Raw genomic sequence first — 15,674 nt, 5'->3', positions numbered from 1 at the left:
ATACATGTCTATGATATAAGTTTCAAAGCATTTCATCATAAAACAAAAAAGATATTAAGATTTCTGTTTCAGCCAATCAGAGCAAAGCGCACGTGCATGCGCGTGAGTTCATGCAAATTTGACCATGTCATCAAATGTACACAACTTATATATCTTTATATAATGAGTTTCAAAACATTTTATCAAAAAATGTAAAAGTTACAACCATATTAAATATATCAGTCAGTTTACTCATTGCACGCGCCCGCACGTGCATGCGAATGCGCGCAAAATGACCTTCGTTCGGCACATCTACACAACATGCCTACTAACCCTAAAAAGGTTTTATCTTAGTTTGGTGAACAGTTTCTGAGAGCACTTCCGGACAAAAAAGTACCGGAGAAGAAATAAGAAGAAAAAAGAATAATAATAATAATAATAATAATAATAATAACTAGATACGATCTCGTTGCGAGCAACGAGTGGGTCTTCCGTTCGATTTTTGATGAGATGAGATCAGATTTTGATTGAGATTTTCATTCTAAAGTAATGATTAACCATAATCTGTAAAAAGACATTGAATAATAAAGACTTCTTAAATCGACTTTTGGCCCCTCACGGCCCCTAATATCAGGGATCGGCCCTTTTTCTTTATAACATTTTAAAGCTCTCAGGATTATGAACACTTTTTGTTCAACAACTATTCAGAGATTCTTTTTCGTTTTCGAGTTATTCCGAAAAGAAATATTAAGGGACCAGCCCTTCAACACCCTAATGGGGACGTTTAGCGAAAAAGTAAAGGTTGCATATTGTTCAAAACATGGATTTGAACATCTTTTGTTCAATTTTACTTATCAAAATATTTCTCACTTTTGAGATATAAAGCGTAAAAGATTTTGCCTTATGGCCCCTTGTGGCCCCTAATTATGTAATATACGACATAAAAATCAAAATATTCAGTTGTAAATTGTTGAGATAAACATTTTTGCTTCAGTAATGCATAGCAAAGTACTGACTGTTAAAGAATTATCGAAAAAAGACTTTTAGCCCCTCTTGGCCCCTAATTTGAGTGTCCAGCCCCTTTTTCTGGATTTCATCTTAAAGCTCTTAGGATTTTGAGAACTTTTTGTTCAACAACTATTCATTGATTCGTTTTCGTTTTCGAGTTATTCGCAAAAGAAATATTTAGGGGCCAACCCTTCAACTCCCTAATGGGGACGCTTAGTGAAAAATGAAAGATTGCATATTGTTCAGAACATTATTCTAAACATCTTTTGTTCAATATTACTTGTCAAAATATTTCTCACTTTCGAGATATAAAGTGTCGAAGATTTAGCATTCTGGCCCCTTTTGGCCCCTAATCTTGTATTATACTACATTAAAATCATAATACACAGTGGTAGATTGTTGAGATAAACATTTTTGCTTCAGTAATGCATAACAAAATATTGATTGTTAAAGAGTTATCGAAAAAACACTTTAAGCCCCTTTTGGCCCTTAATGTGATGAGTCAGCACTTTTTTCTTGATATCATTCTAAAGATATTGTCATTCTGCACAAATTTTGTTCAGTATGTTTTATCAAAATGATTATACTTTAAAAGATATGATGCAAAATGTCTTAAAAAATCAGTCATGATTCGTGTCCTAAATTTTGACCCCTACCGAGCTTCCATACTAGACACTTCCGGAAAATATCCTGACCCAGGTGCAACATGGCAACATGTCCTCTATTATCACTGAAAATTTCAGCGCTCTAGCTTAAGCCGTTATTGAGTTCTATCACAGGCACGGAGGTCGTCTGAATTTTAAGAAAAGGGCGATAACTCTAGACCGGAAGTGATTTTCAAAAAATCCTTCGGCCGGAATTAACTTCAGATAATTGTGCACCAACCCTGAAAATTTGAAACAAATCGATCGAAAAATCTTTGAGAAATCGTCGGCACAAAATTTGTGCAGAAAAAAAGAATAATAATAATAATAATAATAATAAGAAAATTGAAAAAGAAACATAAGAATAATAGAAGGGTCTTCCGCTGAAGACGGAAGACCCTAATAAGAAACAGAGTAAAAACAATATGTTCCCCAACTTCGTTTGGGGAACATAATAAACATATATAAGAATCAAGTGAACATAATTATTATTGGATTTGATCACATGACCAACCTGTATTTACATCCTGATTAAAAGTTTAAATCTTGACTCATCTTAAAATACCACTATTTATAACAAAGGAGACAACTGCTGAATCACCTTTAGATTTCCTTCTGCGATGGAACTCATGATATTCTCTCTTTGATTTGTAAATCCCTCCTCAATGAAAATTGATGATAGATTTTCTGCATGGATAAATCAAAGAAATCACTCTAACTAAACATGAAAAGCTTACTGAATTGTTTTTTTCACTCAGTAAATTTATTTATAATGTTCTGCAATCTGTGAAGTACCTCTTAGTATCCCCTCTGCTGCAAATAAATCTTTTCTGTATGTAATCTGTAAGTAATACCACAAGGGGAAATAACTCTGTGTCAACATATTACATCTCATTTATATTTATTACATTTACTTAATATCTGGCAGAAAACGAGAATGAATAAGAAGAGATTTGAAAAAAAATACTGTGATACATATAATCGATTGACCCATAGATCATGAATAATCATTATTCTTATTTTGTATCACCTTTATATAATTATTTAAACAAATTTATATATAAAAATGTCCTTCAGGCTATCTTTAAAACAAATGTTTAGTTATTGCCCTTTCAAAACCAACTGATTGAATGAAAATGCTACAACTCCAAACTTCTCTTAACCTCCAGGAAACAATCATTTTTTATTCATTCTGAATTTTTCGATCCAATTATTAACTATTTATCATCATATTGACTATTGTTTTTTAAAATAATTTTTTCCCCTACCTACCAACCCAATATTTTTATCCTGAGTCAGAAGAGGACAAACGAACATATTTTTAAAGATAACCTCAACTCTGTAATAAATTACCTTCCACAGACTGTCTGGTCCCTCCACAAGTCTGACCCTGGTCCCTGTGTATTTGGAGGCCAAGTGGAGACATTCTGTTCCAAACTCAAAGTCATATTCAGAGGCCTATACGATATATTTTATATAATTATATTAATGCATTTCTCTTTGGCTTTAATTTCATTTTAATCTCCAGTTTTTGGTAAGAAAAACATCATGATTACAGAAAAATTTTACTGTTAAGCAGGGTTTCAATATTTCCTATACATTCAATTGACAAACAAAAAAAATGAAAAAAACCCAGCAATCTCATAATTTTTTAAAAATGTTATCAATAAGGTAAATGTTTGAATGAAATCATCCATAAAATGTGGGATCAAATTTTGTTAAAAAGAGTTACACAATACCTTTTCATAAGCAGTGTTGATGATATCTAATTGGAATCCCTGGGGCATCTCACTGGCCAGGTATTTAGTTCTGTCAAGAGATTCCGACAGAAATCCGTCACTGTCCCTCGCTATCACTGTAGAGGTCAAAGGTCGAGTAATACCAGCAGCCTGTTGGAAAAGCAAAGCATTTACAAAATTATCGATGTTGTTCAAATTGTTTTTTAACTCATTCAACAAAACAAAATTGCTGACCATTTCTTGAATCTCTTTATTATTTAATATTTATAATCTAATTCAATCAAACACTTACATCATTTATGTTTAGTCATTATATTGCATTAGGAAGAAATTCTGTAAGAGAACAAGCATCAGTTCTATTTAAACTTAAACAGATGATTAAAACCATTCAATGAATATTGCTACACTCTAAAGTACAGTTCTGACTTACACCATGCTGTTTGGCTGCCAAAGCTACATCCTTTATGACAGATTCCTCTGCTAGTACACGTACAATGTCATGAATAAGGACAACAGCATCCCCTGTATACACTGAAATCAACATACAATGTCATGAATCAGGACTACAACATCCCCTGTATACAGAGAAATCAACATCACATACAATGTCATGAACCATGACTACAACATCCTCTGTATACACTGAAATCAACATACAATGTCATGAATCAGGACTACAACATCCCTTGTATACACTGAAATCAACATACAATGTCATGAATCAGGACTACAACATCCCCTGTATACACTGAAACCAACATACAATGTCATAAATCATGACTACAGCATCCCCTGTATACACTGAAATCAACAACACATACAATGTCATAAATCAGGACTACGACATCCCCTGTATACACTGAAATCAACATACAATGTCATGAATCAGGACTACAACATCCCCTGTATACACTGAAACCAACATACAATGTCATAAATCATGACTACAGCATCCCCTGTATACACTGAAATCAACAACACATACAATGTCATGAATCAGGACTACGATATCCCCTGTATACACTGAAATCAACATACAATGTCATGAATCAGGACTACGACATCCCTTGTATACACTGAAACCAACAACACATACAATGTCAAAAATCAGGACTACGACATCCCCTGTATACACTGAAACCAACATACAATGTCATAAATCATGACTACAGCATCCCCTGTATACACTGAAATCAACAACACATACAATGTCAAAAATCAGGACTACGACATCCCCTGTATACACTGAAATCAACATACAATGTCATGAATCAGGACTACAACATCCCCTGTATACACTGAAACCAACAACACATACAATGTCATGAATCAGGACTACAACATCCCCTGTATACAGAGAAATCAACATCACATACAATGTCATGAATCATGACTACAGCATCCCCTGTATTCACTGAAATCAACATACAATGTCATGAATCAGGACTACGACATCCCTTGTATACACTGAAATCAACATACAATGTCATGAATCATGACTACGACATCCCTTGTATACACTGAAATCAACATACAATGTCATGAATCAGGACTACAACATCCCCTGTATACACTGAAATCAACATACAATGTCATGAATCAGGACTACAACATCCCCTGTATACACTGAAACCAACATACAATGTCATGAGTAGGACCTCAACATCCCCTGTATACACTGAAATCAACAACAACATGTACAATGTCATGAATCAGGACTATGATCTTGCTGCAGAACTGTAGCTCTGGGCTGGAGAAAATTTGGAATAAAGCAGAGAACTACAGATTATAACATTGTAAAAAGTTCTGCAGCAAACTATGGGCAAATGTTTAACAGAAAATTTATTTGAACTTTTGGATCAGGTGAGCTAAAAATATACAAGAGACCTATGGATCACAATGCTCACCTGAGTAACTTTGGTCCTGCTATTTTTCACCTGATTTCTTCCTATGTAATACCTATTATTGCCCCATCCCAATCTGTGGGGGTCATGATTTGAATATTTTTTAATCTACACTACACCAGAATGCTTCCATTTAAGTTTCTGCTTTTTTGACCCAGTGATTCTTGAGAAGAAGATATTTTAATGATACCATCTTTCTTTTCCTTTTATTGATTATCTCCCCTTGGAAGGGGGCTGACATTTCATTTTAACAATTTAAGCCCACTTCGACCTAGAATGCTTTGTACCATTTTTATTTAAAATTGGCTCAGTGATTCTTGAAAAGAGGTTAAAAATGTGAAAAGTTTACAGAAGGAAGAACGGATGAAGGACAAAGGGTGGTTAAAAAAGCTCATCTGAGCTTTCAGCTCAGGTGGACTAGAGTCAGAGAAACTCAACTTTGTTCATTTTCAAATAGTATATTCGTTTCCTCAGTGTTTTATTATATACCCACCGTCTCTGAGGGCCTTGACTCCGTTATAAATAGATCTGTGTCGTGTTTCTGCCCCCGCCACCACCCTGACTCGGGTCAAGTTGTTCTTCTTTAATTGTTCCTTTACCCAGAAAATGTCATCAGGGGAGACAACTACCACAACAGTGTGTACCCATGGGAATCTGTAAATAAAACAGGTATAAAGTGTAAACAATAACACTACAGTTTGTACCCACGGGAATCTGAAATAAAACAGGTATAAAGTGTAAACAATAACACTACAATGTGCACCCACATGAATCTGTAAATAAAACAGGTATAAAGTGTAAACACTAACACTACAGTGTGTACCCAGGGGAATCTGTAAATAAAACAGGTATAAAGTGTAAACAATAACTACAGTGTATACCCATGGGAATCTGAAATAAAACAGGTATAAAGTATAAACAATAACACTACAGTGTATACCCATGGGAATCTGTAAATAAAACAGGCATAAAGTATAAACAATAACACTACAGTGTGTACCCATGGGAATCTGTAAATAAAACAGGTATAAAGTGTAAACAATAACACTACTGTGTGTACCTATGGGAATCTGTAAATAAAACAGGTATAAAGTATAAACAATAACACTACAGTGTGTACCCATGGGAATCTGTAAGTAAAACAGGTATAAAGTGTAAACAATAACACTACAATGTGTACCCACGGGAATCTGTAAATAAAACAGGCATAAAGTATAAACAATAACACTACTGTGTGTACCTATGGGAATCTGTAAATAAAACAGGTATAAAGTGTAAACAATAACACTACAATGTGTACCTATGGGAATCTGTAAATAAAACAGGTATAAAGTATAAACAATAACACTACAGTGTATACCTATGGGAATCTGTAAATAAAACAGGTATAAAGTATAAACAATAACACTACAGTGTATACCTATGGGAATCTGTAAATAAAACAGGTATAAAGTATAAACAATAACACTACAGTGTATACCTATGGGAATCTGTAAATAAAACAGGTATAAAGTATAAACAATAACACTACAGTGTATACCTATGGGAATCTGTAAATAAAACAGGTATAAAGTGTAAACAATAACTACAGTGTATACCTATGGGAATCTGTAAATAAAACAGGTATAAAGTGTAAACAATAACACTACAATGTGTACCTATGGGAATGTAAATAAAACAGGTATAAAGTGTAAACAATAACACAACAATGTGTACACACAGGAATCTGTAAATAAAACAGGTATAAAGTATAAACAATAACACTACAATGTGTACCCAGGGGAATCTGTAAATAAAACAGGTATAAAGTATAAACAATAACACTACAGTGTACCCAGGGGAATCTGTAAATAAAACAGGTATAAAGTATAAATAATAACACTACAATGTGTACCCACAGGAATCTGTAAATAAAACAGGTATAAAGTATAAACAATAACACTACAGTGTATACCTATGGGAATCTGTAAATAAAACAGGTATAAAGTATAAACAATAACACAACAATGTGTACCTATGGGAATGTAAATAAAACAGGTATAAAGTGTAAACAATAACACTACAGTGTGTACCTATGGGAATCTGTTAATAAAACAGGTATAAAGTATAAACAATAACACTACAGTGTATACCTATGGGAATCTGTAAATAAAACAGGTACAAAGTGTAAACAATAACACAACAATGTGTACCCACGGGAATCTGTAAATAAAACAAGTATAAAGTGTAAACAATAACACAACAATGTGTACCTATGGGAATGTAAATAAAACAGGTATAAAGTGTAAACAATAACACAACAATGTGTACCCACGGGAATCTGTAAATAAAACAGGTATAAAGTATAAACAATAACACTACAATGTGTACCCAGGGGAATCTGTAAATAAAACAGGTATAAAGTATAAACAATAACACTACAGTGTACCCAGGGGAATCTGTAAATAAAACAGGTATAAAGTATAAATAATAACACTACAATGTGTACCCACGGGAATCTGTAAATAAAACAGGTATAAAGTATAAACAATAACACTACAGTGTATACCTATGGGAATCTGTAAATAAAACAGGTATAAAGTATAAACAATAACACTACTGTGTGTACCTATGGGAATCTGTAAATAAAACAGGTATAAAGTATAAACAATAACACTACAGTGTATACCTATGGGAATCTGTAAATAAAACAGGTATAAAGTATAAACAATAACACTACTGTGTGTACCTATGGGAATCTGTAAATAAAACAGGTATAAAGTATAAACAATAACACTACAGTGTACACCTATGGGAATCTGTAAATAAAACAGGTATAAAGTATAAACAATAACACTACAGTTTATACCTATGGGAATCTGTAAATAATACAGGTATAAAGTATAAACAATAACACTACAGTGTGTACCCATGGGAATCTGTAAATAAAACAGGTATAAAGTATAAACAATAACACTACAGTGTGTAGCCACGGGAATCTGTAAATAAAACAGGTATAAAGTATAAACAATAACACTACAGTGTGTTCCCACGGAAATCTGTAAATAAAACAGGTATAAAGTGTAAACTATACCACCACAGTGTGTACCCACGGAAATCTGTAAATAAAACCGGTATAAAGTGTAAACAATAACACAACAATGTGTACCCATGGGAATCTGTAAATAAAACAGGTATAAAGTGTAAACAATAACACTACAGTGTATACCTATGGGAATCTGTAAATAAAACAGGTATAAAGTATAAACAATAACACTACAGTGTGTAGCCACGGGAATCTGTAAATAAAACAGGTATAAAGTATAAACAATAACACTACTGTGTGTACCTATGGGAATCTGTAAATAAAACAGGTATAAAGTGTAAACAATAACACTAGTGTGTACCCAGGGGAATCTGTCCAACTGTATATAAAAAAAAGAAACAAGGCCTTGAAACCTCACTCAGGTACAATGAAACATACTAGAAGCATCATCCGTGGGACTGTGTTCAATACAGGGCATAGATTAAGAACATGTTTGAAAGAAATCAACTCCAAAAACTTTAACCTGGGACTTCGAAACTGGGGTTATTTAAATGTTAGCTTCCAAAACTCTTGTGAGATAAGCCTAAAAATAATCATTGATTTTTTTTGTGATATTAGATAAACTAGTGCTTCTTGTACAACTATGACAACGGCACAAAGAGAAACACTAAAACACAGTCAATGAACCAAAAGTCTGATCAAATGGCCAAGTGACCTTAAGCTGAATTTGTTTTTACTAAAAAAATGTAAGTATGATATAATAATTTACATGAAATGCTGAAGCTTGTCTTTGTAGTCTTTAAAACATTAATATTTTTCTGCCAAAGGTTAAATTATTAATAAGAGAATGTTGTTGTTTGGTGGGGGGGGGGGGGGGATTAACATTAGCTATAGTTCCATTTTCGATCATTTATTATAATTATTCTTGTCCATTATCAGTTTGGTGCACTGGGTCAAAAAAATGCCATTTGACCAAGATTTTTTTTTTTTTCATTTTAGTAAAATCAAGGATTATTTCTAGAGATGTTTAGGTGAGGAGATATAATTGAAACAAGCAAGCTTTTATTAACTCTGAAGGCTGATACTTTGGAGTTTGAGGCTTCCAGATAAACATTCTAGTAAAGACGGGACTTACACCGCTAATGACAAGAACATAATAAGTCTAATAAGATCCAACCAGAAGTCTTTGATAAGACTGTAGCTCTACTGGTCTGTACGCATAACAAAGGAAAAGTAGCACTTGGATTTGAAACTTTGCAACAGGCGGCAATAAATAGAATTATGTATCTTAGTGTAGTCTACTTGTGTGCCAAGTTACACTGAAATCAGAATAAAACTGTAGGAGGAGTAGGGTATTAAAGGAATTTCACAGAAATTATTATTTTAGTAACAATGGCAACACTGTTCATGGCAATAAAAAAACGATACATTAAATGATGTATCTTAGTGTAGTCTACTTGTGTGCCAAGTTATACTAAAATCAGACCAACACTGTTGGAAGAGTAGCATTTTGAAAAATTGTTTACAGACAGACAGATGGACAGATGACAGACACCTTACTATTGCATAATAATATACTCTTCTGAATCAGTTTTCAAAGCAACTTGGGCAACAAGATGTATTGAACTTGCAATAGGGAATGGTAAATCTCATATAATTCAACAAATTTGTTTTCCTTAATACCAGTAGATTTTCTGTTTGTGTGTGATTGTGCAAATAAAACAATGCCATATTTATTTGTTATTACAGAGATAACCACATCCTATTTGAATAAGGAATGGCCACTGCCACTAGCCAGGCACAGGAACTCATAACCTGTGACCTTAAATGTGTCAAACCTGTCCAGCAATTTTGTAACAGCTGCCAAGTCGGTCTGTGTGAAGACTGCATCAACAAACATGTCAAGAGCCTCAAGTCCATGAAGCATGACATTGTTCCTTTCACAAAGCGTACAGTACAGCTTGTGTTCCCTCAGTGTACATCTCATTCCCATCAGAGATGTGAGGCCCACTGTCAACAATGTGATGTCCCGGTCTGCATTGATTGCATCACTGACCAACATAGAGGACACTATGAGGTGAGCATGGCAGACATCATTGCAATAAAAAAAGAAAATATCAAAAAAGAGGCAGAAGAAATGGAGGACATCATTTCAAAAAATACCAAAGAGGATGCAGATGCTGAAAACAAAATTTCAATATTCAATGCCCATTATGCAGGTTTAGAAAATCGATCTAAAAAACAAAGAAACCAGTGGCACATGGAGGTGGCAAGCACATTTAACAAAATTGATTTACTGATCTGGTCCCAAAGAGATCATCATATCACCACTCTGAAATCATGCCAGTCCACACTCAGAAGTCAGAATTCCAGCATGATCCAAACTTGTCAAGAAAACAAAGAAATACTGAAGTCTAACAAAGTGTCTGAAGTCAACAACTACAAATCCAAACTGAAGGAATACAGAAACATTCCACAAATACCTGATTTACCATTGCCCTCTCTTCAAACAAACACAGTCCAAGGGAGAGAACTCAGCATAGAATTAGGAGAATACAAGGCTACACTGACACAGACATCACTATCCAGTCTGACAGATGAAGTTTCCATTTTATCTGTTAAAGAATTATTAGAAGAGGACAGAGTGATTGCTAGTATTCGAACAAATGTAAAAAACTTAGATAAAGTGGCCTGTGAAGGATCAGATAAAGCTTGGATAAATGGAACAGACAATATGATAACCTGTGTGGACATACATGGAGCTGTACAAGACACTGTCACCAGTACAAGTAAGAACTCCACTAATGACATAACAGTGACCAAACAGGGAGAACTGATATACAGTGATGGTGTCAATAGAACTGTGAACATTGTCAGAGATGGGAAGACAGAGACACTGATCACCACACCAAGGGGCTGGCATCCAGATGGATTGTGTAGTACCAGGTCAGGGGACATCCTAGTAAATATGCATTCAACTGATAAAAACCATCATAAAACCATTAGTTATCAGGAACAGTCACAGAGGGTGACAATGGAAATATATAAAGATGAACGTGGAAATCCAATCTATCATAGAGGAGACTATGGAGTGTATGTGGTGGAGAACAACAATGGAGACATAGTGGCCTCTGATCGTAATGCTAGAGCAGTGGTAGTGGTGGACAGGACAGGAAAAGTCAGATTCAGATACAACAACAAACCTCCAGGGGGAAAGAAATCATTCGGTCCTGTACAAATAGTGACAGACTCCATGGGTCACATCATTGTGGCTGATGAATTCAATAATTGTCTACACATCCTAGATCAGAATGGACAGTTCCTGAGATGTGTGGATAAGTTTGAAGGAAATGCACCTTATGGACTGAGTGTGGACAGTGAGGGGAGGTTGTGGGTAGGGTTGTTCAGTACTTGGAAATTAAAAGTGATACAGTATTTAAAATACACATGGAATTGAGAATGTGACACACATGTATCAGTAATAACAAAAAATTTTGAAGATCGTCCTCCTTATAATCACAAAACATATACGCTCTTTAGTTGGGCCTTTTGAAAATGACAGATTTGAACAAGACGTGTTTGTGAAACACTATGCTCCCAGTGGCAACAAAGTCTGAAGTAGCTATTTTTAGCATACAGGCCACAGTCAAGGTCACAAGGTCATTGACCTGGGTGTCATTTGAAGGAAGTTAATTAGTGGAGTAGGCATACTAAATATGAAGACTCTATCTCCTTTGGTTCAAAAGTAATGGCAAAAGTTTGTAAAAGCTATTTTTAGCATAAAGGTCACAGTCCAGGTCGAAAAGTCAATGACCTTGGTGTCATTTGAAAGAGTTTAATTAGTGGAGTAAGCATACCAAATATGAAGTCTGCATCTCTCACAGTTCATAAGTTATGGCGAAGGTTAAAGTTGACAACAGACAGACAAACAGATAAACAGACAGACAAACAGACAGGACAAAAACAATATACACACCGAATCTATCGATTCGGGCGCATTGATTATGTGATAAGTAACCATTATATCATGTACAGTGTATATGTATATAATCACAAGTCCAACTTTTAAATAGCAAATTAGCGATCATATGACAAGGGATAGTGTAGAGTTCTGGATATGGTTTTCTTCGTCATCAGGGGAAATCATAGCTGCAGATCTGATCCTGTAATGCAAAAAAGGTGCAATTTATCATTATTTATGGTGCAAGATTTTTTGTGCAATTTTGTGGAGAATTTCTCCACTTACCACCATTGGTCAATCAACCATCTTTCACTCCCTAATTCTAGATACATTCTATAGCCAATATGTATATTTTATCTTCCTCCCAACCCTTTATAGTTGTCTCTACAGGCAATGAACTTGCTTGAAGTGAATTTTCAGCAATCTAACAAATAATTTTAATCAAGCGAGTTTATCACTTGTAGAGACAACTATAAAGGGTTAAGAGGTGGATAAAATATACAGATTGGTTACAGAATGTGTCTAGAATTAGGGAGTGAAAGGTAGTTGATTGACTGATGGTGGTAAGTGGAGAAATTCTCCACAAAACTGCGCAAAAAAAATCTTGTGCCGTAAATTGCATCTTTTTTTCATTACGGGATCTGTAGTGTTACGGTCAAAGACTAATATATAAAACCATAATGCTACAGTTCTGCAGCTAGGGAAATCAGTGATTCATAACTTCAGTTAAGGTCATACCAAAACAACAGATATCGGTATTTGGATTCATTTTTCTAGTATTAAAACATGCACACAGAATCACACAACTCTTCTGTCAGTAGATAAGATTGATATTGCTGGTGTTTACTACTTATTCTTGCAATATTGTACTCTTTACTTCACAATAAATGCATAACCAACCAAATGCTTTTTTTCCTTTAAATGAAAATAATTTCTATACATTTGTTGTCATTTCCACTGGTCGAAACGTAAATATTAGCAATCAAGAGAAAATATTAATACCTTTGCAATCTGATTAAAATCAGAATCTTTGATCCGCTCACAAAGATCGCTTCACAAGGATCTGAGGAAACACCATTCAGGGTCATCTCCTGGTGACCTTTCAATTATCCAATCAAACGTTCACTTTTAAGAATTTACAAGTATCTCAGACCACAGTCTTTTCTATACATAAATATATTAAGAACTTGCTTTTGCCTTGTTTTTTTAGCTCTTTTGTTTTGTATGAAACAATAAAATCTTCTCCATTATTAGCTACTTTTACCTCTACATTGATCATTTTCCTGAAAGTCACTTAAGTACGATCTATCTGATCATGCTGATTGGTCAAAATTTTAATGACTATTTTTTAGAGATATCAAATCGGTCAATTTTCAACACTCGGTTACTCGGACGTTTTTCCGATTGAGTACCCGGGTACTCGGTAAAAGTGTAAATAAAGATGAACAAGTAAATTGAAGACTGTAAAACATTGTAAACTCTCGTAGAAATAAAACCAGATGCACTGATAGGAGGCTTATCCGTAAATGTATTTCTGTTGTAATAATGATGAGCACTTCGTGCCCGACGAAATTTAATATAACAATTTTTAAATTCAATTTATTTATCAGATAAACACAAGAAATAAAATCATAAGTTGTTCACAGTGTTTTTGTTTTCAAAAAATATTCTGCTCCGTAATTGTAATGTAACTCTTTGTCGCGTTTGACAACCAGGTATCAGTCGTCAGAGCTACGTACAGTATCAACTTCAACTTGATCAAGTTCTCCTAACAGAGTGGATTTACGATTTTAGTACACTTGTTCGATCCGAGATTTATATAGTATTACGGGACATTATTTTGTAGTTTGATGCAACAATGGACATCAGTTTTTTTAAAAGCCTTTGCCTTCAACCAGTTGTATTGGCATGTAATCAAACACAACCATATCAACAATCGCACGTGTAATATCATCCGCTCTTTTCCCGAGAATTTACCGCTTCTCGGAGAATTGACAAAATTATCTAATTTATTTAAACATAATGGATCTTAAACGATGTTCAGTGAAAACAAATAATTAAAGCCAAAAAAAAAAAAAAAAATAAGGGAAGAAGGCAGCCGAAGGTGAGAAAAGCCAGGTACCCCAGGTACTTGGTCACGATAATTACTGTATAAACATTGCCACAGGCGATAACGGTCATTTAGAGTCGTAGTAAACCCTAATTACTGTATGTACAAGTGCAATGAGCATTTTACGTTTTAAAACAGATTGTTTAATGCAGTAATAAATAAGCCTAGAAATATTTAAAAATATACATCCGAGTAACCGAGTACTGACTTTAGTATTCGATACTCGGACGTTCGATCGAGTACCCGGTTAACCGGGTACTCGTTGACATCCCTACTATTTTTATTAGAAAGGTCACCAGGAGATGACCCTGAAGAGGGTTTCTTTAGATCCTTGTGTAGTGACCTGAGCGGATCAAAGAATCTGATTTTAATGAGATTGAATTCCAATGAGAAAGACAATTTATTGTCCTAGAAACATGACAAATCAACACATGGTACTTCATGTACTATCTTCACTTAATCATACCTACCTATGGAAAGCCTGCACAGTATACAAAAACAGGGGTTTGTTCAAGACACAGGTGTATTGTTTTGGTGTTGGTGATCCAAACCTTAGACCCACGCCACTTCCTGGTAAAACTACATACACAGGAAAATCCATCTGGTCTAAAAGAGAGAAAAGCCAGTATTGACTAATGATACTCATTTGTGACTTCCATAATCATGATAATACACAACAGATACTGTATAAATGGAAATTTCCGCCCCCATTTTATTTTTGCCCCTTTCGCCCTTGTCACAAGTGGGGTAATTTTAAACAATATTCACAGTGGATCAGTACACTTAGAAAAAATTGAAAAGAATCCATGGAAATCAACTGAACTAGGGGCTGGACAACTTAAGTTGAAACTTCTTGGCTGCTGTCATAATTACTGACAACAACTCGGAACTCAACTTTCAGTATTTATTTTTTTATGATATATTTTTTTTTTGGTATTTTCTTTACAAAAAATACCTTAAGCAAGGTATCTGTAATACCTTGATAAAGCTATATTACTTTATCAATATAGCTTTATCATAATAGTTGTCTGGTATTTTTAATATTTTTTCTACCCCCCCCCCCCCTTACTACAGCCTGTTTTAGCTGGGGAAGTATTACACTGTTTATTCTGTAACATTGAGGAAGCTAAAAAAGATTATATTCAGACTTGTTGAAAAGCTAAACTTGTTTCAAGTTGAGTTAGAAGTGTTAATATTATCAACTTACGGGAAATACTTGTCGTTCTTAAAATAAAGTCAGAAGACATCCGAAAGGATAAGTCAAGATAGTATTCCGAAAAAAAATCTAGTTCTTTCTAACACAA

At 34.4% G+C, this 15,674-nt stretch overlaps 1 protein-coding gene across 1 annotated transcript; it reads right to left on the bottom strand.

The window, feature by feature from the left end:
- Positions 1-2,202: 2,202 nt before the first annotated feature.
- LOC134265342 (D-ribitol-5-phosphate cytidylyltransferase-like) lies at positions 2,203-15,648 on the bottom strand. Its single transcript, XM_062747562.1, has 8 exons — positions 15,578-15,648; positions 14,841-14,976; positions 5,768-5,928; positions 3,801-3,901; positions 3,371-3,520; positions 2,985-3,089; positions 2,427-2,472; positions 2,203-2,318 (listed from the first exon to the last, which is right to left on the bottom strand). Exons 1-8 carry the CDS (start codon positions 15,615-15,617, stop codon positions 2,203-2,205), a joined length of 855 nt encoding a protein of 284 aa, XP_062603546.1. The 5' UTR covers positions 15,618-15,648.
- Between the last annotated feature and the right edge of the window lie 26 nt (positions 15,649-15,674).

The sequence above is a fragment of the Saccostrea cucullata genome, unplaced genomic scaffold (assembly GCF_032062105.1).
Source record: "Saccostrea cucullata isolate Sc308-1 unplaced genomic scaffold, CSIRO_AGI_Scuc_v1 ctg495, whole genome shotgun sequence".
NCBI lineage: Eukaryota > Metazoa > Mollusca > Bivalvia > Ostreida > Ostreidae > Saccostrea > Saccostrea cuccullata.
The sequence above is the reverse complement of the archived record's forward strand: the minus strand, read 5'-3'. Positions and strand labels throughout refer to the sequence as shown.